The sequence below is a fragment of the Diplotaxodon limnothrissa genome, linkage group LG22 (assembly GCF_057381915.1).
Source record: "Diplotaxodon limnothrissa isolate DT_005_m linkage group LG22, D_limnothrissa_male_GT1.1, whole genome shotgun sequence".
NCBI classification, from domain to species: Eukaryota; Metazoa; Chordata; class Actinopteri; order Cichliformes; family Cichlidae; genus Diplotaxodon; species Diplotaxodon limnothrissa.
In genome coordinates, this window is record NC_140616.1 from 25,520,506 (window position 1) to 25,545,414 (window position 24,909).

Below are 24,909 nucleotides of genomic sequence, written 5' to 3' on the forward strand. Positions count from 1 at the left end.
AGCGTTTGTTTCCTCCTCCTTCAAGTGCGCTCCTTCGTTTCCCCTCCTCCTCCCCTCCTGGTCGCTTCTTTTTCTTCTTTGTTTCATTGCAGGAGGGCCCTGATTTGTTTGGAGGTGCTGTCATCGTGTAGATGCCGTGTCGTGTATCTGAAGAAGCAGAAGCACATTCATGTCACATTCACATTTATTCAGAGCGAGGAAGGAGGAGGAGATTTGTACCTTTCTACTCTTCTACATTCATACTCACCTCAGTGCGTTCAGGAGTCCCTCCACACTGTTAGACGGTTGCTCTTTCAGCACCTTGATGCAGCCCTTCATCTGCCCACCACAAAGACAACACAGGGCATTAGAGAAAGGTCAGCGGGCTCACATCACATCATGTCCTGGTACTGCTGCTGCAAAAAACCCAAACTCACGTGCACACATTTATGAAATGTTGTCAAGAGCCTCCTGTCTCAGTACACCCTCACTGCTTTCTTAGGAGTTACGAGGGCAAGTAGCAGCCAGGCGCCGCCAATCAAATGCACTTGACTAACTGATCAACAGGAAGTGTGAACACCTCTATAAAAGCTAAATTCACCCCAGATCAGACCATCCTGTACCCAGAGAAACTGCACAGAAACCCAAGAGCTACGTCTTAAATGCATCATCCTTTTCTCTGAAACTCGGTGAGCAGGTCAGGAACCATGAACCATGGCGTCGTTTTCGGACAGTGATCACAGCTTTTTGTATCATATTCAGGAACTTAATATCCCGCAAGTTAAAAATTCTCAAACCAACTCTGGGAAACTGATCCAAGCTTTCATATCGAGCACGAGCAGGTTCGACTACCGGGATTATCCGAATCATCAGTAGGACAACTTTAACTTGTCTGGACTCCTAACATGTACATAGAAATGTGAACATGTTATCCCATTATTGAAGTGACTTCACGGGTTCCCAGTTGACTACAGAATTACCTTTGAATTCCTTCTCATGAACCTTTTAGCTCCCCAGAACATCTTGTCCTGCTGATGTGAGGTCAGTCAAATCCTTGCATGCATTTAAAAACAGACTAAGTTCTCGCAGGCTTGCAGTTACGAGTGTGTGTGTGTTAGCTTTTATTTTCATCTTAAACCTACACAGGATTTGGTGGTTTTTTTATCTACTGTAAACACACTCAGATGAACTATAATGAAATGCAGCAAATAAATGAAACTGAGACTGACAACTCAGACTCTACAGGCCTCGGCTAGAATGTTAAATTTTAGCATTCATTAAAATTCAGTACAGTTAGAAAAAGATTAAACATGTACGGCTTGACTGGAAGGTTTGCCATGAGAAAGCTTCTGCTCTCAGCATGTCTTGTGTTTGCAAAGTTGCATCCAAATAAACCACAAGACTTCTGGAACAATGCCCTTTGGACAGACAGGGCCAAAGTGGAGATGTTTGATATCTCTACTTTGGTGGAGAGCACTACGTAATGCGCAGAAAGGAGAAAACCAAACGTTGCATATCACTACAAACACCCCATAACCAACTGTCAAGAACAGTGGTGGAGGGGTGATGACTTGGGCTTGTTTTGCAGCCCTTAATGACACCTTGCTGTCATTAAGTCAACCATGAGCTCCTCTGTATATTGAAGTACTCTACAGTCAAATGTGAGGCCATCTGTCAAAACAGCTGGTTCCCAAGCACAGCAGCAACTCTACAACAAAAGGTCTGAAAAAGAAAATGTGCTGCAATCAAAGTGCAACAGGAGTTAAAGAGAGCTGTGCATGAACAAATGCCCACCAACGTCAATTAACTGAAGCTGAAGATGTGGGTCACTGATAAAGGACAGCGTGTATCAGTTCTGTGCTCGTCTATTTGTAATTCCTTATTATCAGTTTGTCCTGGTAATAAATGGGTAGAAAAAGACAAAAACATTTAAGAGAGGCATTCATCTTGGTATGAAACTTGGGGATTTGAAGCTAATGGATTTGCATCAATCATAACAAAGCCCACATTACATTCATGCTCACAATACCCAGCTATTAACAACTCCATCCATCTTATGCAAAATTTAAATATTTTCATTTTTTTCTAGGTCTGTTACTCAACACTCATCACACTTCTTTACAAACATGCTCCAGAGAGCAGATAATCTGAGCTGTTATGACATAAAAAGATTATTCTGAGCTTTGAGTCGTGCAGATCTTCTCTGGTGGAGCTCAGTAATAAAAATATGGAGATTGAAATGAATGCAACTGGTCAACTAAAGCTTTGTGATTGATGACCAGCCTAACCAAACTGTTGGCTTAGCAGGACCCCTCAGGTACACTAGATTAACCTCCTTTGCTTTACACATGCAACAGAGGGCCATTATTTTCAAAGTATGCAAGTATTTGCTGTACTCACATCAATTTTGGAGGTCTTGGCGAAAGCCCCGACGGGGTGAACGTGGTCATACAGGATGATGACGCCCACCATCACCCTCATGCAGAACAGCATAGTGTCTGTGTTGGTGAACCGACAGCGGTACTCCCTGGGACAAAAACGGGAGTTAATATTTGCTCTGTTTAACAGAGGGCACGGCGGGGGTTGGGGGTGTCCACCAAATACCAGTGAACAAGTTATAGATGAGAGTTTCTTCACACAAAGACACACAGAATAAAGATTAAACATTTCACATTTAGCATGAAGGACTCTGAGCGTCGATCTATTGAATTACTGACATATTATACGGCACAGTGAAAGAGCCTGTTAATTCGAATTTAGGATTCTGACATTCAAGGAGATGGACTGAGCGAAAGAAGATGGGGAGACAAGAAGCACTTACGGAGTCTCCAGCATGACGCGACACACGCAGGCCATGGTGCTCAGGCAGTCTGTGGTGTCCTCTATGGGCAAGGTCTTATTCTGATGAAAGACAAAAGGGAAATGAAAGAAGATGTAAAAATGGCTTCCATTTGGATGAGCGGACAATGTGAGAAAGTCCTCTACACTTTACTGCACTGCCTGCGCCAAAATGTTCTGCCACAAGGTGGCGACAAAGCAGGGCAAAAAGCATGAGGACTGTGCAGCTGCTATGCTGGAAGGCGTTCATCCCCAGCACGCCCTCTACATATGGCACGAACCTCTGAAGTCTTTCTCCGTGTGGCGTGCGGCCCATCAGGATGCATTGAGGTGTAAAGTTAGCAAAAGGCTGCTGCCTCGCCCGTAAAACTGCGTTTTGACAGGAGAAGGCGGATGTTTCACACAGCAGTTCAACATGGCCGCCTGAGGTGAAAACTCGAATGTACCATGGAAGTATATGGTTTTGTTTTTTTTCTTACAAGCACAGCAAAAACAGACTGTACATAGAGACACACAGTAATTCGGATCTAATCTATATAGAGGGCTCTGTTCTTCTATTCGCTTTATTGAGCTTCACTTCTGTGCTGACAGACTCTACTTTACTCTACTGACTCTACTTTAGTTACACCCAGATGTCTTGACAATGACCACGTCTACGACTAAGACCCCCACAGTGAGGGAAACAGGACTCCCTTTTATACTGGTCATTGTAACTTGGGTTAGCCCCTCTTTAGAACCCAAAAGCAGTTAACAACCCAGTCCTTTCATTTGCTCTCAGTTTAGCAGGAGACATCTAGTACTCTTGTTTCTTTAATTTCTCTAAATAAAAATCATTATTTTATTTTTTTGTTTTTTGCTTGGTCGCCCCACACTTGGAGCAGCTCTATCCCCCATCAGCTGGGGCCTGCTTACTGTCATATATGAAAGTTTCACTGCAAATTAATACAGTAGAATTCAAGAAACTTGCTAAAGTGGTTAGTCTACAGCAGGGGTGGGCAACTCCAGGCCTCAAGGGCCGGTGTCCTGCAGGTTTTAGATCTCACCCTGGGTCAACACACCTGAATCAAATGATTAGTTGATTACCAGGCCTCTGGAGAACTTCAAGACATGTCGAGGAAGTAATTTAGCCATTTAAATCAGCTGTGTTGGATCAAGGAGTCATCTAAAATCTGCAGGACACCGGCACTCGAGGCCTGGAGTTGCCTACCCCTGGTCTACAGTGCTGTGTTGACATGGCTGACTGGTGCAGAGCAGCTGTGGTGTTCCTGGTCAGTGTTAGGTTACACTAAAGACATCGAGTTAAATTTAAAGGGATGATGCTGATCAGATTCACTCACTGAATTACAGCTGGTAGAATTATCCTCCAAAGAGCTACATTTGACTTTTATCCAAAAAATGGGGTAATACTACCAGAAACCTTGTCTGCATTGAATACTTTTGGTCTTTTACTCATTGTTGAGGATGAATTGTGTCACCACTACTTTATTCAATATTATTGATTGGAATGTTGTTCTTGGAAATGTGGACTAAGCCATAAACACATGTAAGCAGTGAGTGGATGACGTGTACCTCTGAGACAAACTTGGTGGTGGCGTTACTCAGAGTCTTCAGCATTGGTGTTGCTTCGGCGTAGAACAGCGACATCCTGTTTGCCATCTCGTTGTTAACCTCGTTCTCCGCTTCCAGCTGCGCGCCGAAACAAAACAGATGTCACACTTAAAACAAACGTTTGTTTTCAGACGATCCGATAATCATGTCACACAGCTGGTGAAAGGAGAGCGTAATGATGGAGGCAACCCTGGTGTTAATTTGTATAACTCGAAAGTTAGATGAAATATTGATTGTACACGTCTTTGCGTCGTTGGAAGGAAACGGACACCCCCACTTCATTAATGATTAAAGAGGGGAACTGAAGCCGCGCTGAACCATTTGATCATGTATGCAGTGCAAACAGCCGGAGCCAGGCCTGCCTCACCTGCTGGTTGTTCAGCCTGTTCCTGCTTATGGTCCTCCTGTAGTAGCTGAAGTCATTCTGAATGGCTGGATTTGTCATCTGCACGGCGAGAGAGAAGGTGGCATTTAGTTTCACAAAGGCTGCTCAACGACCGTATTGATGTTTCAGTACAGTAAAGGTCAGCATCTGAGGGCTGTAATTAGAACAACAACAACAACAACAAAGATTTCCTTCACCTTTAGTTCATCGAAGCTGAGGGTGAAATGGAGGATCTCGGCAAACTGCTTGGCCAAGGCCTGCTCTCTCTCCAGGTGCTGCATGGGAGCATACGGCGGGCTCGTCAGCGCCTCCAGCAGGCTGCGCAAGGCGTTCTCTGCAAATGGATCCAAGTCAGAAATTCATCCAGTCCAGCTAGGACCTGGCTGTTTTATCTTAGTTTGGTCAGATTTATGTAATCCTCTCTAATCTAGCCAGGATCTGAGTGTTTCTTCTTTTTTCTTTCTCTAAAATACATACAATTAATCATCGTTGTCATCAATCTCTTCCACAACGTGTCTTTTGTCTTATCTACCTCCCCTCAACCCCAACCAGTCACACCACATGGCCGCCCCTCCCTGAGCCTCGTTTTTCTAGAGGTTTCTTCCTGTTAAAAGGGAGTTTTTCCTTCCCACTTTCGCCAAGTGCTTGCTCAAAGGGGGGTTGTTTGATTGTTGGATGTTTTCTCTGTATTATTGTATTATTCAGGTGTCCAAAAATTTAGAATGGGAGCCAAACAGTTGGTCTGAGAAATAAAGCTTGAGAGGAAGTGAAAGTATGCGAACGGAAAAGCTGCTTTCCTAAAAGGAAATCATTACCAGCGTGTCTTCTACATTTTGCATGAGCCTTAAAAGTCTTTCTCTGATGTGTGTCCCGTTAGGATGCACAAAGGTGTAAATTTAGTAAAGGACTGCTGCCTCTACACTGAAATCGTTTTTGACAGCAAAGGAAAGAATTTCTTTATTTATTTCTTTATGCAACAGCTCAGCGTGGGCACCTGGGACAAGGGGTCAAGTTTATCACGGTATAAACACCAAAATGGCTTTATCACAGCAGAAAGAACGTTTGAAGACTGCGGTTCGGCAGACAGGCCACTTGTGGCTGGCAGCTCCCACAAACACTATATGCTATACACAATTTGACAGATCTATACTATTTGCAGTCTCGTGACCTAAGAGGACATGCAAGAAGTTTTATGTTCCATACTTTTACTCTTTGCATAAAGTTCCAAAATTGAATTCAACAAACCAACAGGTTTCGTCACAGTGGCAATTTCCATCTTTTATATACAGTCAGTGGAGCCACGGGATTTGAAACAGCATGTCTGTTGCATTTTTAATGTTGCATATTTAGCTACACTTCGAGGCAGAGCTCTCAGGGAGCAGTTTCAGTTTGTAGGTCGTGAGTGAGATGATTAGAGGCAGATCAGTCCAACATTTTATGTATTTATTTTTTTGGAAGCAAATGCAGTAGTACCTCCCTGAACTGGTAAACAGACATCGGTCGTGATGGTGAACATGATGAATGTTTTTCTGCTTAGCATGAAATCCAAAATACCCACTTGCATGCTCTCCTTGCTATTGTCTTGCTAGTTTCACTTTCATTAAGGCTCTCAGCAGGATTTTATTTGCCCTCAGTGACCACAGGCTTAACAGAGCGCTCCTTGCTAAAACAAAGACTGCATGTTGCATGTTCACAGATCAAGCTACAGCTGCTCACACAGCCTGAGTGTGGCTGTGACTGCAGAGGCAGTGGCCATGGTTATCCCACCCGTGTCATCCATGATGTTAAACTAAGTCTGCAACAAATCACACTCCATAGCCGGACTCCAGAGGCTGTACGTACAGTGGTGTTGATGCCTCAGAAGCAAAAGCTCCTGGGGCTCCATCCCTTCCTCTGCATTAAAAATGCACGAGTGCCTTCTATAAATACAACATGGAATTGTTTCATCTGAGGCCCTGGGCTGATACCCCAGTCTCGCTCCTGCCGAGAGCACAGAGTGCACGATCTCCATCCTCTGACAGCTTATAGAGATGCAGCAGCTGTTAATGTTAAACTGGACCTCTCCACCCCTTACTTCCCCCTTTGATCAAATAACTATAAAGCAAAAGGTGGTGCTGGGACATACTGCCACCCTTTCTCTTCAGCATGATGGAAGTATGTGATCTCTATTGTACTGAATCTCATAGCTACATTAGCCGCCAGACATTATCATCAATTATTGGCCAGCTCCCATTGTATGGTAATCTGAGAACACAATGTCCCTGAGACTGAAAGTATTATTGGAAGGCAGCGCAGAGGCGGCAGCTGAACTCTATTTCTCTGCTCATACTCCTCTCTCTACTCTCTCTCTTTCTCTCCGCGCTGGACCACTGTGGACCACTGTTTCCGTAGCAACGGCTGCCTGGCTGCTGCTGGGTCGGGATGCTGCAGAGATGGCTGAGAGGACATCATGGAGTATGAATGTGAGTGTGTGTGTGTTTGTTGAGGAATGCTGTCAAGCCTGGAAAGGCACAATGCTGATGGAGCTCTCAGCAATGCCAAGGCCCGTTTTTATCACTTTAAACGGACCTCCTTCCTGTTTAAGGTAACATATGCGGCGTGGACACTTTTGACTGCATTCATCAGTCAGTCTTAACAGGATTTATCACATCCTGAAATTGCTGAAAAGATGCCAATTTTAAAAAAACAACAAAAGAAAAAGCAGTATAATAGCTAGTGCTGTAGTACGATCAGCTCTAGCCTGTGCAATGAAGCACAGATGCTAAATACCAAAACAGCTGTTTCAAACTGAGATAAACAGAGGACAGAGACTTTAATCTGAGGGGTGCACCCATCACCTCATCTCCACTCATTTTCCTGCCTTCTTCTGGCTCTGCAGCACATCCACCCAGCTGACAACCCTGCTTCGCTCATAAATGAGCAGCTGACAGCAAATGCCGTCTCTTTAGATTTTAGGTTCATGTTACAGATGCTTTCAGCTCCAACATGGCCACCAGAGATGGGGTTACATCACTCTCTGAAATGCTTTCATAGACTGCAACGGCCACACTCACCCAGTCGGAGGGAGAACTCGTAGAACCGCTTCAGCTTGGCCACCAGAGGGCACACTGCGTTCCAGGCCTTCTCCTGAAGAGCGAGGTCGCCCGGGTTCTGGATGGCCTGCAGCCCAGTAACAGACAGATGTTACTTTTAAAAACCTTGCCATCTTTTTTGTTCCCTGTCCTTTCCTCTGACCAGTGATCTCACACACAGTATCACACACTCAAATTGGCCTCAAATAATCTCACCTGATCAATATGATAAGAAAAAGTATAAATGGTTTATATTTCTTTGCATCAACAAATAACAATCAATAAATAAATCAAATCAAAACATGTTAATCCCAACTCTCAATTTCTTTACACTGAAAGAAAACAACAACAATTATTTGCCCTCATAAACATTAAATAATTATTTTGGGTAAAATGTAACTGAAATGTATAAAATCAAGCATTTATTTCTTCAAATTATTATTCATTTTTAATTAGTCATTCCTCGAGTTTCATTAAAGCCAATGTGCCTTCTATGTTGTACTCCTATAAAAAAAATTAGAGGTAAAATTTACATGTAATCAAATTTGTCAAAGTCAGCATTGTGTGGATATATATATTCGTTTTGCGCCTACTTTTGGTGTAAATCTTTAAATAGGGCACAAAAACATTTTGCAGAGGCTAACTCAGTGCTTAAAGCTGTTTAAACAAGAGGAAATTGGTGCATTTGCTCAGAGCTATTTTCAGCAGCAAATCAATACATATCAGCTCCATAATAAGCCCTTATGACTGTCATTATTTGTTTTCCTGTAAATTATTCTATTGAATATATAAGACATATAATCCTGTTGTGACGGCACTTTCTTTTGCCAGCAGATATCCCCAATTTTTTTAAAAAAGAAAGAACTATGAGTTTTTCTAATTCTCTGAGCCAAAAAGCGCCACTCGAACAGCTTTACTGTTCTGTCTCTATCCTGATGGTTTTTACACAATCAGCTGTTCATATAGCCCTTCAAAGCCTGATTTATGGCCCCTTTCATTGCTAAAACACAGTGAAAATTGACTTTTTAATGGCTGTTATGGAGTGATAAACACAGATTTCCAAAATCCCTCCTGCAAAAAAAACCCTTTTATTCCAATTTGCCAACAATATGAAAGAAGACTTTTTGAACCCGGATCATCTAAATGTTCCCATTTCTGTCCTGGAAAAGTGTGCAAACTGACACATATTTAGTCAAGATTAATATTTCACAAATGCCTCAGTGTAAAAAAAATGCAGAGCAGGATATCTGTTGGTTGCATGTTATCACTAAAGATATATTTCTAGTTATCTTTACTCAGGTTTGGTAATAATACTCTCCTCAGTTTCTCTCTGCTGTGGAATTAATAATACATTATCTTCTCTATAGCCCCCGGCATACAGTATCTGTGTCCTCAGAGTTAGGATGCAAGGAAAGGAAATGATTCAGCACTTATAAATGTAGTTATCCTGACAGCTAAGCTATCAGCAGTGGTTCTCATTAATGTTTCTGAAGACAGTTAATTGTGTGCCATGTGATCATCAGGACCAGTGTACCAGCTTTGTAGCTGATTATATTTATGGAAACGACATATTGCATGAAATGTTTCTGGTGTTTCTGCTTGGATTTAGATTCGGTGCCTGCTGCACGGCAGAATTCCAACCCTGGCATCACACATGAGCGCTAGTTTCCCCATGCTGCAGTGGGGGCTCGACTGATTCATGCTCACTTCTCGTATCTCCTGGCCCGCTCCGTTGTAGGACTGCAGCTCGGCCAAGATCCCGTGAGCCTCCTCCAGCACGGCGCTGACCTGGTTCCACACGGCCGTCTCTGCCTCTGTGGGCTGGGCATCTGTGAGGGCAGGGAGGGAAGAAGGACGGGGAGTGGGAAGTGAAAGTGTCATGACGGGATGAAAATATCAAGAGCAGAGGTGATGGGATACAGAGAGGAGGGAGGAAAGGGAGAGCATTAGTGAGGAGCTTAGATGATGATGTCCTAGAAGGCCAGATAGAAACCTGAGATTAGCAAAGAATTAGAAAGACAACGAGTAATCATTGCATGTGTAAATATCTAAGGTTAAAATCTGGCCAATAAACAACCTACAGGTAGAACAATAACAGGACACTCATAGAGCGCTCTGTCACACAGCGAGGTTTGTGGTTACTCATATAACAAGTCGGCTTCGTGTCAGGGAACAGAGTTTTGCATTTTGATGGGCTGCAGTCGCTGTAAAAGCAACCATTCATGTCCACTGCCCATTCAGCATAAATGTACCAAAGCCTGGGTAGGTGTAACAGCAGAATCAGACTGATGTAATAGTCTTATAGATTTTTCTCACTCTCCTTTTCCCTTTACACGTCTGTGAAATGATTTTTTTAATGACTGTTAAGTTTAATTGTGAGAAAAAATAAGCAGCAGAGAGGGAAACCTCTGGGCATGCTCAGTCTTTATCTCAGTTTTTTTCCAGTCATAGTTTTTGCTTCGTTCATGTATGCACGCAGGACAGATGAAGTGCTTACAGGGACACAATTAGGAGGGGTTCTCTTGAGTCAGCGATGTGTTTGGTTTTTCTTGCCTCTGACTCAGGTATAAAGAGTGGGAGTGTGCCCAGGCAGCTCGCTACATGTGGTAGCTCTGCTGATTATTTTTGCACCCCGAGGCGCTGCTTCCCTGCGGAGAAATAGTAATCAAGGTATATCTGCTGTCCTGCGTGCACACCAGCTGCCATTATAAGCACAGCAAGCAGTGCAACATTAGTGAATTCTCTCTAATGCCCCCCTTCATTATTCTGGTAAACAACACATTATGTTTACTTGGTATTAATTAAGTATAGCATAATTGCTTTGTATTAAATACAGTTATTATGCCAAGATCTTGTGATTGATAATGCCCTCATATTTGTAAGCTAAATTAGTTCTATATAAAAGATGGACATATTCAGGTATCAGTCTTGAACTGCCTTAAACCTGCATTCTTTATACTGGCCAGCAGGGGGGACGCCTTTGGTTGGAAAAAATTAATCAATTATAGATCTTTACAGACAATTATCCTGCTGCTAATTTGATTTATTAGCTAAAGAACTATTTATGGTCTGAGTTGCAAATTTAAAGTCTTCCTTAATACAGAATGATTTCATTTTGTAAGCTGTAGTTCAAACAATACAGCATAGTATACTTCAGGCAAGGCTACATTGTGATCATATAGTTTTCTCATTCATATCCAGCCCACACTTTTGGTTCTACTAAAAGGCGTTGCTGTGTAGTTTTCTTTATTTTGTTTTAACCCTGTCTTTTGCTAGCCAAATTAGCCAAATTAGCATCCCAAGTACAGCTAAGTAAATAACAGATGCACCTCATTAGCTAAGCTAGCTAGCTAGCAGTCAGTATTAGCTGATCAGCAGAGAAGGTTGACAGTCAAAATGCCAAATTAGAGGCGTTAAAAAAATTATTTTCCAGAAAACAATTGGTTGCATTACAGTTGTGATGTCCATTTTTAATATACAGTTAATGATATGAACCCGGAGCAGAGAATGTGTTAGCATGCGCTAGTATAACGAAAAAAGCCAGGGATAGGGTCTAAGGTTTCGACTTCACTTTTATGGTTCATTCGTTGTTGTAATTTAGCAACATAAAAATTAAAATGAATTGAGCTAAATTACTTAATTTTATTACTTTGCATATATAAAGCTCATGCAGTGGATGGAATTACTGCGGGGAGTCGTCGATATAAATTTAATGACACAAAATTTAGATAATTGAATAAAATGGACGACCCTAACTATAATACACAGTGCAGTGAGTGATTCGCACACACTGTTTGTGACAGAAGTCTCATTATGGATATGGGAAATCTGGCCATAACTATCACAGTATTACACAACTCTGATAAACCTCAAGCTTCACTTGTTGATTTTTGTATTTAGTCGTGCTCCCAGGGGGATTTTTACAATGTGTGCAAGTTTGTTTCTCTCTCCGAGGTTGGCTGATTACAGCTTCACGGTGAGAGCAGTATCTTCCCTGATTCTCAAACCATTTCTCTCAGATGTTTTAAGACACAGAGGTTGCTATAATTCAGTCTGAGGATGACTTCAAGCTGACTGATGATTTTCACAGACAGCAGCTCAGTCCAGACATCCATCCTGATAATCTTTTTGTCAGTGGTCAGAATTGCATCTTATCCTTCAAATGGTGTTAGGGAGGTGCGATCAGCGCCGAGCTATAAATAGTTTAACGAGAAACCAAACTTGAAGCTGTGTGACAGAGGTGAGTGTGTGTCTCCAGGTGGAGAAGGAGAGCTCACAGATGGCACAGGGGGGTGGATGAGGAGGGGGAGGGACGCTCCCAAAGCTGCCATTCCCGAGTCTGACTCATCCCAACTCGCTTTTGAAGTAAAGTGAATCACAGGCCCGACACACGAAGGGGAAATTCAACCTATTTGACGGCTGACGTCTCTTGCCAGCAGTGAGCTCTCCCACTCCCACTGTAACAGCGGGTAAAGAAAGAGGGGGGAGGAAGGCAGCTGTTAAAAGGGAGAAGGGGATGTTTGAGGAGGTGCAGAGCATGTTGGGGATACAGTGCAAAACATCTACATCTTAAAAATTCATAATCAGTGTTAAGATCTTCACTGGAGATGTTTTTTCACAGCTTTTTAAACTCATCAAAAGAGGAACAAAAAAATCTGAATCTCAAAGATACCCAACAATTCAAGAAAACCTCTAAACATGTCAGCTCGCTTACTGAACTTCGTGTTAAATGCCGAGCCTGCTAACAAAGTAAATTATAAATTGACATGAACTACAAAAAGATTTTAACACTGAGTAATGAAGTAAAAAAAAAGATTTGTTAGGATGGATGCTTTGCAAAGTTCATACTTCACTGACTGGGTAAATTAGAAAAGAGGGGACAGAGGTGAAATCATTAGCCTTTCTTCGCAGTCATACTTCAGCTTCTCTTTATCAGTCTCACTCTCCTAACGCACACTCACACTCACAAATAGATTAGACGTACAATAGGGGATGAGGAGATGAGGAGGTGGAGGGATGACGATAGACTTTTTGTTAGCCATCGTCATCCCCGAGCAACAGAAACCCACACAGGACTGGCATTCTCTGTTTGTTTCTCCTCAGCTCTTTGTAGCTTTGGAGAGCAAAGTGTTATTGTTGTCAGTTTTTAACATTAATGAATTTATTTTCTTTTTGCTGCAGTGCCACCCTGCTATTGTGCATCTGTCTGCGTCTAATAGGATGCAGCGTGCGTGAGTAAGACCCTTCAGAAAAAAGCCAGATGCCTTTCAAATGCCGGTCCCCAGAGCAGAAATCAAAAAGATAAAGAAAAGGAGGAGGGGTGAGGAGGGGGAGAGCTGAGGAGGAAATAAAATATAACTAAGGACCTAAAGATGACACAATGGTCAGCTAAGATGGATGATATGACCAAAAAATAAAAGGGAGGAGGGGGGAAGCAACAGAGAGAAAGGGATAACTCAAAAAAATAAGAAGCGGATGGTCTCACGTTCAAAGTCAAGGAAAACTATTGGGCCATGCTCAAGTTCGGCGCAAGCCAGCACTTTCAGGAGGTTTCCCATGAGCCCCCTGGAACAGAGAGAGGGGAGAAGTCTGTGGGTGATGGGGGGATGGGTGTTGGGAGGGGTTGTGCGCGCGTGTGCGTGCCTGTGAGGTGTAGGTGGGTGTGCGTTGTGCGAGAGGTGAGGGTGTCGAGGTGGATGAGAGGACGTTGTTGGAATGGCATGATGGGAATATGTCCTGGGTGGAGCGTGACAACGTGGACGCAGAACGTCTTTAATCCCACTCTCACTGTTTCCTCTGAGATAAAATAGTCCTTCATGAGGAGGTGCCGACTCCAAAAGCAATCAAACTTAAAGATCAAAGGTCGCAGGAATGCGCTACTAGCCTCAAACTCAAGACAGTTTGTCGCAAGAACAGTTTGAATTTATTTATTTTGGAAGACAGGAAACTCATTAAGACTCAAATACAAGAAACTACCTGAGTCTGGTGCAGAAAATTTAAATCAAAAGTTGCAATAAAGTCATGAAATATAAAGATAACGACTTAAAAAATACTTCAGGGGCGCACTTTATTTTTTGTTGCATTAATAACACTTAATCAGCTGTGCTTCCTTTTATCAAATTAGACAAACACTAGGAATAATATGTTCTGATTAGACACAATACCTTAATTATGATCTAGTTAGAAACTCCATATACTGTCAGATCCAGAGTATCCAGTTCTACTGGTTGACACTGAAAACACTGCACTCAGAGGACATTTACTGGGCCTTTGTTGACCATGTTTTTACTTTATTACAAGGCCATTTGTTGCTCATTATAACTGCTTCACATGCATCTTGATGCGTTCAAGTCCTGTTGAGTTAGTGAGCTCGTATCAGTTTTCCTGCATTCTGCCTGTTATAGGATTACCTCCAACAGCCTAACACTGGCCTAAAACTAGTCAGGCAATGTTATTATAGTTAACTAAAACTAAACTAAAAGCTAAAACTAGGTGATTAAAAAAATCAGTTATTTTAAAATACAAATAAACTGTAAAACAGGAATACACTCATTGATAAACCACTAACAGCTTGCCTGATGAGGCTTTGTTGAGCCTGTGATGTCTGCAGTACTGCGAGGGCCTTTGTAAAGTGTTAAAACAAATGTTCACCCTGCCCACTCTGGAAACTAACTAAAACTAAACTGATACAAAGAAAATTGAGAATGAAACAACAGTTTTTTAAATGCCAAACTATCATAATTCTGTTGTCTGAACACTGGACCCATCCAGAGTGTGAATGAAACACATTACAAGAGAACCGTGCGGTAAAATGAAGTGAAAGAATAAAGTCTTGCTCTGTGTTTCATCCCATTGTAATAAAGGCCAAACCTGATGTAATTAGGTTTAATACTTTTGGATCCAGAAACATTATGCACAGGTTCTAATTAGCCCATAACTGCAGTGTAATTAGGATATGACTGTGTTTGTTTACTGTGTAATAAAAACAGATTGTTTCTAGTTTGGTATAATTTGATGCAAAGTACAGCTGGTTGCGTAGCACTGGTGCAGCTCGGAGTGTTTGCATCCGCTTTATGAAAGCTGCGCGTCATGTATGTGACTCAAAACTGGAGCAGTGAAACAGATTTATTTTTAAAAGGTGAGTTTCTATGAGACAAAAACCCCATGTGCTGCTTTCAATTACCTGTGGTCACTGTTCTCTATTTTACGGTCAAGTCTCTGAGGTTGTTGGTTTGGTTTGTTTCTGTTTATTGGCTTCTTATCATATCTGATTTCTGTGGACGGCTGACAAGTTCATGAAACAAAGGTTTCCTCGTGTGGAGAGTGGGACTAAAGAGTGTCTGTTAATGACAAACCACACCCTCAACAACACTCCATCAAATCACCACCAGCTGGCCCCACCCCCTCCCCGCCACACACTTCCACTCCACACACTCACAATTCAACCACACGGACACACGCACGCAACCCTGGCGCCCACTTACTTTCAAAGTCCAGGAAAAAATGTGGACAGTTCTCTAAATCCTTGCCAAGGACCTTAATGAGGTTCCCCATGGCTGGCGACCTGGACGGGAGGAAACAACAAAATGCATACAGTACCCTGGATCTGGCAACCTGCATCAAAATACACAACCGGCACATGGAGGACGCAGCAGACGCACTTTAGTTTCTTACCCATCTGCACTTGTCTAATTTTCCCCTCTGCATCCTTCTGTCTAAGCAATATGTGCAGAGCGAAGCCGGACGTCCAGTCACAGATGACACCGATCGCAGTTTGTGTCCGATACGCATATGCTGTATTCAATTACAGCACGGCCCAAATCCAGCCATGAATCATTTAGCTCACTCATTGGGAGTCGCTCGAGCTGAGCGGTGGTTTTAATCCGTTTACATTACTATAGTAACCCACTAAAAGCCTGCCATGTGCAGACTGCTCCCCTCTAATGCTCTTTATATACAGCAGTCTATAGATACTTCTTCAGACCACAGGGCCAGATGCCAGAGCGTGAACCCAAGGATCCAAGCTCAAGAGATAAAATTTGTGGTCAGACAGGTACGTTATAAAGTCTCGGGCTTTTCAGCTTATTTCTCCATGAAATACAGAGGTTTTCAGAATGATTTCATAGAATTAAAAAATAATAATTTCAAGGTGTTTAACGGCTTTACTGGTCTGGCCCATTTAAGATCAATTTGGCAACTGGTGAGGCTCTTTTTCTGCCACTTATCACACTAACAGGAGCGTCTATGCTCCAAACTACTAGTAAGTACATATGCATTAAGTTGTCCACATCTCAATGAAAATATCAGATGTGCCAGCTGAATTTTATTTCTGTGTCTGAAATGATGCTGATGATTTACCTCTGACTGAATCACACACAGCTTCAGTAACACGTGCACAAAACATTTCATACTGTGGAACAAGAAGATTTTTAAAATGTTAAAACTGCTTAAACAGGAAGTTTAGAGCAAAAAACACCAAAAAAAGTCATCCTCCTTAAAGGGGACCTGTTATGCCGTTAAGGAAGCTCCTTATTTTTGTTTATACACCGCTCAAGAAAATTAAGTGAACACTTAAAAAACACATCAGATGTTTCTATGCTGATGTTGACTCTGTAGTGTGTTAGGCATGAAAGCATCCCACATTGTTTGATGGAAATGAAAATGATCATCTTACAGAGAGCTGAATTCAAAGACACCCTGAAAATCAAAGTAAATTATCCAAGTAAATTATAGAGCAGATTACTCTATTTTGCCTATAACAGCAAGGGGGGCAGTCAGTGGTGTCAGGTCCTTCATTCTCCAAGAACTGCCTCCATACTCGTGCCACATGAAGTTGGAGATTGTCATTCACCACCCATTGCACCAGCATAAAGTCTGGGAATGGAAGTAAGGGTTTCATCCTGATACCTAATGGGAGTACCTAACCTGTAGAGGTCTGTGTGTTCCTCCATGGATATGCTTTCCCAGACCATCACTGACCCACCACTTAATCGGTCATGCTGAATGATGTTAAAGGCAGCATTATGTTCTCCACAGCTTCTCCACTTCCTTTCATGTCTATTTCATGTGCTCAGGGTGAACCTGCACTCATCTGTGAAAATCACAGAGCGCCAGTGATGGACCTGCTAATCCTGGTATTCTATAGCAAATGCAAACCTGGCTTCAGGAGCCACCCTCATGATTGTTTGGTCAGATCAGGTCTGATTGAGACTGTGCTGGGAGGAACCACAAACCTTTTGGCAATGGCACGTATTGATGTGCCATCCTGGAGGAGTTGGAGTATTATGTTGATGCCAACCATGCCTCATGCTACAAGTAGCTACGAACAACCCCCAAAACAGGAATGGTTTTGGGGGTTGTCTCATGATTGCCCCTCGAGTGCACCTGTTGTTAAATTCATCAACACCAAAGCAGCTGAAACTGATTAAAACCCCTCTGCTACTAAACCGAGCAGATCAATATCCCACAAGTTTAATTCCAACACTTCAATGAAAGTGTTCCTTTAATTTTTTGAGTAGTTTAAAAATCATAAATGTTGATAAGAAACATGACTTAGCCAAACGCACGAGAGAGTACTTTGAGAGTGAGAGTAGATATCCTTTATATGTCAGCATTGGATGCCCCTCCCAGTTCAAACCTTAACTGGGAGGGGCATCCAATCACAAGACATCTGTCCTCATAACCAATATAAGTTAAATAACGATTATTTTTAACTCATGCATCTGCTCTTACAGTAAAAGCACGGAGCTGGAAATGAGCATAACAGGTCGCCTTTAATCGTCTTCCTGCTTCTTGCTCGCTTTGGTAGCAGAAGGTAAGCGGCTGCCAAGTTTCACTTCCTCTGCCGTGCCCTTTGTGTTTGTGCATGTGCTGTGTTAGCTCACAGCTGAGGTCTATCAGTTTCCGGCTTCAAGAATAAGCTACAGCCGGCATTTGCATGTTCTCTAGATGCCATCTTGCAGAAAATAAATTAAATGTATCAACAGTCTTTTCCCTGTTACTCAGCAAGAACGGGTGTTGCACTGCAGCACAGAGGAAGGGATGGGGTTACACTGTCCGGTCGCTGAGACAGTTTCACACGAGGACTGCAGTTACCTGCCGTACTCTGTGTCTGCTCCATCTGCAGGTAAATTGCTTAAACGCGGCTGTGTGCTGAGTCACGGCTGTAACCTGTGAGTGTTGGCCCAAAACGCACCTCGTCTCCGACCTGACTTTTCCACCACCTGCTCCGAGAGATGCAAACCGAGCCGACACCGTGAATATATGAATAACCGATCCTCATCTTCGGCCTGACAAGGTGACTACAAAGGCGAAGTCAAGCTGAGATCCACGTCACAACCTCGCATAAAGCAAAGAAAGATTTCTCTGAAGTGTTGGTGCGTGTCAGCCTCACAACAGCCACACACGCACACATTAACACACACTGAGTCTGGAGCAGCATGTGGTCCGTGCCGAGAGCAGAGCTGGGCTGATGGTTGCCAGGATACTGTTGGCCTGGTAATATCTTCTCAGCTGAAGATGAAGAAGAAAAAAGGAAAAAAAAAAAAAACAGCATCCAGCTCACTCGCACACCGGGTCAATCGCTCACAACAGCGATCCGATGCTTCACTTGTTACTACTCATGAGATTGGTCTTTATTTTGTGGCACGGATGGTAAACGCGATTCATTAAGCTTTAAAGCCAGCCTCTCTCCTCTTACCCTGCTTTCCTATGAGTGTGTGGCCTTTTCGTTTGTCTTTGGTCCTCAGCTTCTTCTCGCACGTCCTCGCCTCCTGTATGTAAATCCCAGAGTGACAACGGGAGTCCCACGATGGTTTCCACCAGTTTCCACTCTCGGCTTGTCTTAGAGACTGATGTAAACTTCTGCTCTCGCTCTTTCTCCCTCAGTCTGTCCACTTCACACTTCTCTTTTTTTTAGACATCTATTTAAAGGCCTGTGGGTTTTTTTCCTTTTCTATTTGCTCTATGGGCTTTTTTTTGTTTTGTTTTTGCTGTTGTAAGCTTGTGAGTCTACAGAACATAAGATGTCTCTCTCTCTCTTTTTTTGTGTGTGCGTTTATATCATTTCTACTCAAATAGAGAAAAGTCTCTTCTCTCTTTTTTTGTTTCTGACGTCAGAATGGGTTCCTCAAAAATATCCCCTTCAGCTCTCCTTTCTGCTTCACTTCCCTATTTCATCACTCAGCAGCACTCTCCCGGCTTCTTTGGCCTTGTCTTGTCGCAGCACATCTCTGTCAAGGTGCCATTCAGCCTCACTGGTGGCCCTCGGGTGCAAACAAATCCAAGTGGCAGAATGGAAATGGTGATAGGGTAGCGCAAACACACGTTTGCTATTAAAACTTTCCACGAAGCCACTGGATGCATCACAGATGGACTCTCTGGGCGCTGAGACGCAGCACTCTGTGGAATTAGGAAGTGTGTCTTTGGTGGCCACCGGTTGCAGCTCCTCTCACACGCACAGTGTTTGCAGTCTGCCGGCGTTTGAGTGGATGAAAGTGCCTCTCTTATGCAACCGCACAGCACACACAGCTCTCATCTGTAGTCCGGCAAGAGACACCAAAGCGAGGGGCTCCTCGAGCCTTAATAAAGACGCAGCCCGGCTCCCACATGGGCCTGGAAAGCAAATCTGGTCCAGACTGGAAGCCAAGCGTCAGCGCTAAGCCTCCCAGCCTCCTTTCAGCTCTCACTGAAAGATTCCTCCTGTTACAGCCCAGGAGCTTCATCAGTGTGGATTTAGTGAGCACAGGAATGGCACTGCCAAGCCTAACCTCTATTAACTCACCAATAATACCATCCGCATTCCCTTTCTATTCTGTCTTTCTCCCTCTCTGTCTCTAACCACAATCTTTCTGTCACTAACTGAGTATTCAGTGGTCTGTGAATCAAACCCTTTAGCAGCTGTACTGTATGCAACGGATGCAGCGACTGCACTCGTTCAGCTCTCATCTTCACCAATCTTTATTCAGAAAATCTGCCTCTCCTCTTTCCCCGAATGGTGTTTTGTATGCTTCTGTTTTTCTTTCTCCGAGTTATCTGCTTGCATTCCTACCTTTGCTTGTGTTTATCCCACTGGAACACTTCACTGCATCAACCAGGGCTTGTCAGCTCCAAACAGTGGTTACAGCATCAGCACCCACAACCTGACAAAGACAGAGAAACAGATTAAGGAGGGTAACAAGAAGAAGAAAAAAGCAGAGGGAGGGGAGTCGGCGTAAATTTCAACTACATGTGGAGACAATGTGGGGAAAAACAGGAATGTAGTGTGTTGTTTATTTGGATATCAAGATGTTAAGAGTTGGTAACGGCAACAAATTAGGAACAAATATGACTGTGATATGATTATAATTGGCCAGACTGAACATGTGGCGTCATCCAAAAAATGTTCAAGCCTTTGTTTAAACCTACAAATAACAGATTTTTCGCCACACACTCACTCTCCTTCAGCTCTGTTCTTTATCTTAACCATGCTTGTTTCTTTAGATAGCCAGTAACTTTGTATCTAGTTGTTTTTAACTGATGAAGGCTACCTTGGTTTGACCAGAAACTGAAAACAGGTCAGTCAAGACCACGACAGTCAAAGAAGATTGTTAATTTAATCTGTATTTATTTAAACTGCCTGAGTGAGTCAGATAAAGCATTAACATGGAGCTCGGTTAGGGGTGGGTTGCAAAATGGCTTGCAGAGCATACCGCTGTTGGCAGGCTAAGGCAGAATAAATAGCTGGCCTTGTATATTTCTTTTCTACATTAACTGAGCACTCACAGCACTTTTTACTAGATTTTTACCCAAACACATATTCATACAGGTGCTTTTTGTGTCACGGGGTGGAAAAGGGACAAGTTATCTAGGGTTTTTTACTATGCATGTTTTGCTGTGTTTTACCTTTTTAATGTTTTAATATTGTACACTGGTTTATTTTTATGAGTTTTATTGCATGTTTTTATGGTATTTATTGGTGACTTGTCCTGGAAAGACTCCGCCCCTACCTGATTATGAACCTGATCACACCTGGGAGGTCCCAGAGGTCAATAAGAGGGCCTGGCAGACCACAGAGAAGGAGGCTTGAGGGGAGGCTTGAGAGACAGGCAACAGTGGCGGAGTGAATGGTGTCAGGCGGTGGCACCTGCAAGCCCAGAGGGCTGGTAAAGGTTGGCGTGGGCTGTGAACGAGGAGACGACGCCAGCGAGCAGGGATCGGAGAGAGCGCTCCGGCTGCTGGAGTAACTGGAGGCCAGATCACGCTGTTGCGGGGAACTATAGGCGGTGAGACAGTGCTCTACCTTCCGCGGCGAGACAGGCCGGTGCCGATTGGCGTGTTACAAGGAAGCGGCGGGCAGAGTTAAGAGCTCGGCCCGAGTGGAGAACACGGACAGGAAGGCGAGGACGCCGCCGGGTTTCCCCCTTGCACACTGCTTGCCTGGAATTTTAATTTTGAGTGACTTTTATACCGTGGCGGACGCCACTGGGTTTTTAAGGTTGTGTTTTATTAATGTTTATTGTGTTGTTCCCTGGCCAGGGTTGTTTTAATTCATTTTACATTTTTAACTGTTTAAATATAATAAATTATATTTTAATTATACAGTCTTTAATTCAGTGCATTCCCTTGGCTGCTCCACTGCACCGTCCGTTTTTGAGGAGGGTTTCCCTCCTTTAGTAACACTTGTGCAAAAATTACCTTCACCTCTGTTACATAAGCACCTAATCTAACATTCACACTCCAATAGATGCATCAGGGGCAACTTGGGGTTCAGGATATTCAGACATGGAGGAGTCAAACCACCAGCCTTCTGACTGGTAGACAATCTACTCCAGCTGCCTTAATGAGCATCTGCAGAGTCGGGTAACAATTCTTTTTACCATAAGCAACTGCACAGCATTATATATATTTGATTCACATATTTAGACCATACACTAAAAGCAGCTGTAATCCACACACAGTTGTGGATTATAGACGTTTTCTATGTCCCAGGGTGGTTTTGATGGAGTAATACCATTTAAAATACAGACGCTTAACAATCTGTTCAGTCTGGGAGCCCGTGAATGGTGCTTCTTGCTTTCTTCTTTCCATTTTTATGTCTTCATTTAAGCTTGTTAAGCTCATCTTACTGACTGAGCGTCTTGCACACCTCCAGCACTCTTACCCGCTGACTGGTGTAACTATTAACACTGCTGCTGCTGCCATTGCATCATCGAATCTCATCAGAGATTTGTACCACAGGCCTTCAAGCTGGCTGTAGTTAAACCTTTACTTAAAAAGCCATCTCTAGACCCAGCAGTCTTAGCTAATTATAGGCCAATCTCCAACCTTCCTTTCATATCAAAAATCCTTGAAAGAGTAGTTGTCAAACAGCTAACAGATCATCTGCAGAGGAATAGCTTATTTGAAGAGTTTCAGTCAGGTTTCAGAGCTCATCACAGCACAGAAACAGCTTTAGTGAAGGTTACAAATGATCTTCTTATGGCCTCTGACAGTGGACTCGTCTCTGTGCTTGTCCTGCTAGACCTCAGTGCAGCGTTCGATACTGTTGACTATGATATTCTATTAGAGCGATTAGAACATGCTGCAGGTATTACAGGTACTGCGCTGCCGTGGTTTGTATCATATCTATCTAACAGACTCCAGTTTGTACATGTAAATGGAGAGTCCTCTTCACACACTGAGGTTAATTATGGAGTTCTACAGAGTTCGGTGCTAGGACCAATTCTGTTTACATTATACATGCTTCCCCTAGGCAGCATCATTAGAAGACATAGCATACATTTTCACTGCTATGCAGATGACACCCAGCTCTATCTGTCCATGAAGCCAGATAACACACACCAATTAGTTAAACTGCAGGAATGTCTTAAAGACATAAAGACCTGGATGGCCGCTAACTTTCTGCTTCTTAATTCAGATAAAACTGAGGTTATTGTACTCGGCCCTGAAAAGCCTAGAAATATGGTATCTAACCAGATTCTTACTCTGGGTGGCATTACCTTGGCCTCCAGTAACGCTGTGAGGAACCTTGGAGTCATTTTTGACCAAGACATGTCCTTCAATGCACATATTAGACAAATATGTAAGAATGCGTTCTTCCATTTGCGCAACATCTCTAAAGTTAGAAATATCCTGTCTCAGAGTGACGCTGAAAAACTAGTTCATGCATTTATTACTTCCAGGCTGGACTACTGCAATTCATTATTATCAGGATGTCCAAAAAACTCACTGAAAAGCCTTCAGCTAATCCAAAATGCTGCAGCAAGAGTCCTGACAGGGACTAGAAAGAGAGAGCATATTTCTCCTGTTTTGGCTTCCCTTCATTGGCTTCCTGTTAAATCCAGAATTTAATTCAAAATCCTGCTCCTCACATACAAGGTCTTAAATAATCAGGCCCCATCTTATCTTATTGACCTTGTAGTACCATATCACCCTATTAGAGCACTTCGCTCTCGCTCTGCAGGCCTACTTGTTGTTCCTAGAGTATTTAAAAGTAGAATAGGAGGGAGAGCCTTCAGTTTTCAGGCCCCTCTTCTGTGGAACCAGCTTCCAGTTTGGATTCGGGAGACAGACACTATCTCTACTTTTAAGATTAGGCTAAAACTTTCCTTTTTGCTAAAGCATATAGTTAGGGCTGGACCAGGTGACCCTGAATCCTCCCTTAGTTATGCTGCAATAGATGTAGGCTGCCGGGGGATTCCCATGATGCATTGAGTTTTTCCTTTCCAGTCACCTTTCTCACTCACTATGTGTTAATAGACCTCTCTGCATTGAATCATATCTGTTATTAACCTCTGTCTCTCTTCCACAGCATGTCTTTTATCCTGTCTTCCTTCTCTCACCCCAACCGGTCGCAGCAGATGGCCCCGCCCCTCCCTGACCCTGGTTCTGCCGGAGGTTTCTTCCTGTTAAAAGGGAGTTTTTCCTTCCCACTGTCACCAAAGTGCTTGCTCATAGGGGGTCACATGGTTGTTGGGTTTTCCTCTGTATCTATTATTGTACAATCTACTGTACAATATAAAGCGCCTTGAGGTGACTGTCATTGTGATTTGGAGCTATATAAATAAAATTGAATTGAATTGAATCAGGGGAGAGTGCAGACAGGAGGAAGGCAGGATATTTGCAGAATAGTTGCCAGGGAAACACAGCCTCTTATTCTCATGGCAACGCACAGTTTGGTGTTATCAATGAGGTGGGATGGATAGATGGACTTCGCTCAATATCTGGAGCACGAGGGGACACCAAAGCATTTACTTTCCTGTAGCAGTGTTAAAGTGCTGTGCAATCATGGAATCGCGTCTTCTACCTTATCGGGGAGTCATGGACTAATTCAGGAGTCTAATGTTTATTCTGTCAGTGAAAGGGCAAAGGTCAAGCCTTTCAAAGGAGACTAAACCCAAGAGACTAAAGCCCAATCCACAGGCGCTATATGTAAAAACCACAGATTAAATGTGTTGTGGCAGTGTTTAGTGTTCATCTGTGTTAAACTGTCGTCTTTACTGTAGAAGAATTTAATATGCAAAGTCACATCTGGTGAGTTTGCAGCTCGGTGCAGACAGAAAACTCAGTGAGTAGCCTTTACACGTTTATCCACTTAACAAGCGCAGTTTAAGTTTGCAGACTTATTGTGAACTTTATTCTTGCTCCTAACTGTGGAGCTCTCACACGAGCCCTTTTTGTTGCAGCTGTAACTATTTGAGCCTTTACCAGACAAGAATAGATATCTAATTTTACCCCTGCTTGAGGGCCTCAAGTACACACTTTGATGGAGAACTATTTTTTTAAATCTGCTAATTGCTAATCAAATGGTCCACTTTTCCATTAAAGCTACATGCCACTTGTTTGCTTTCTCACCATGCACAAACTTCAGTTTTCATCTCTACTTCCAGCATACATGTTTATATTTACAGCTCGAGGGTTTAAGATGCATCCACCTTTATAGTGCACAACTTTTCATTTCAAAATCCAATCACCACTAAGTGAGTAATACTGCAGTGTTACAGGAGGCGTAAAAATGGTCCTCATGACTAATGTGCTTGATTAACATTT

General features: G+C 43.0%; 1 protein-coding gene across 2 annotated transcripts; it reads right to left on the reverse strand.

The window, feature by feature from the left end:
- Positions 1-83: 83 nt before the first annotated feature.
- fam49al (family with sequence similarity 49 member A, like) lies at positions 84-15,435 on the reverse strand. 2 transcript variants are annotated; one of them, XM_085345908.1, is made up of 10 exons: positions 15,366-15,435; positions 9,589-9,710; positions 7,864-7,969; positions 5,008-5,144; positions 4,793-4,870; positions 4,387-4,503; positions 2,801-2,880; positions 2,380-2,506; positions 248-318; positions 84-147 (listed from the first exon to the last, which is right to left on the reverse strand). In XM_085345908.1, the coding sequence occupies exons 1-10, from the start codon at positions 15,433-15,435 to the stop codon at positions 84-86; spliced, it is 972 nt and encodes a 323-aa protein (XP_085202034.1). The 2 variants fall into 2 exon arrangements, with proteins under 2 accessions (XP_085202034.1, XP_085202033.1); XM_085345907.1 differs by lacking the exon at positions 15,366-15,435 and adding an exon at positions 13,367-13,439.
- Positions 15,436-24,909: the final 9,474 nt, after the last annotated feature.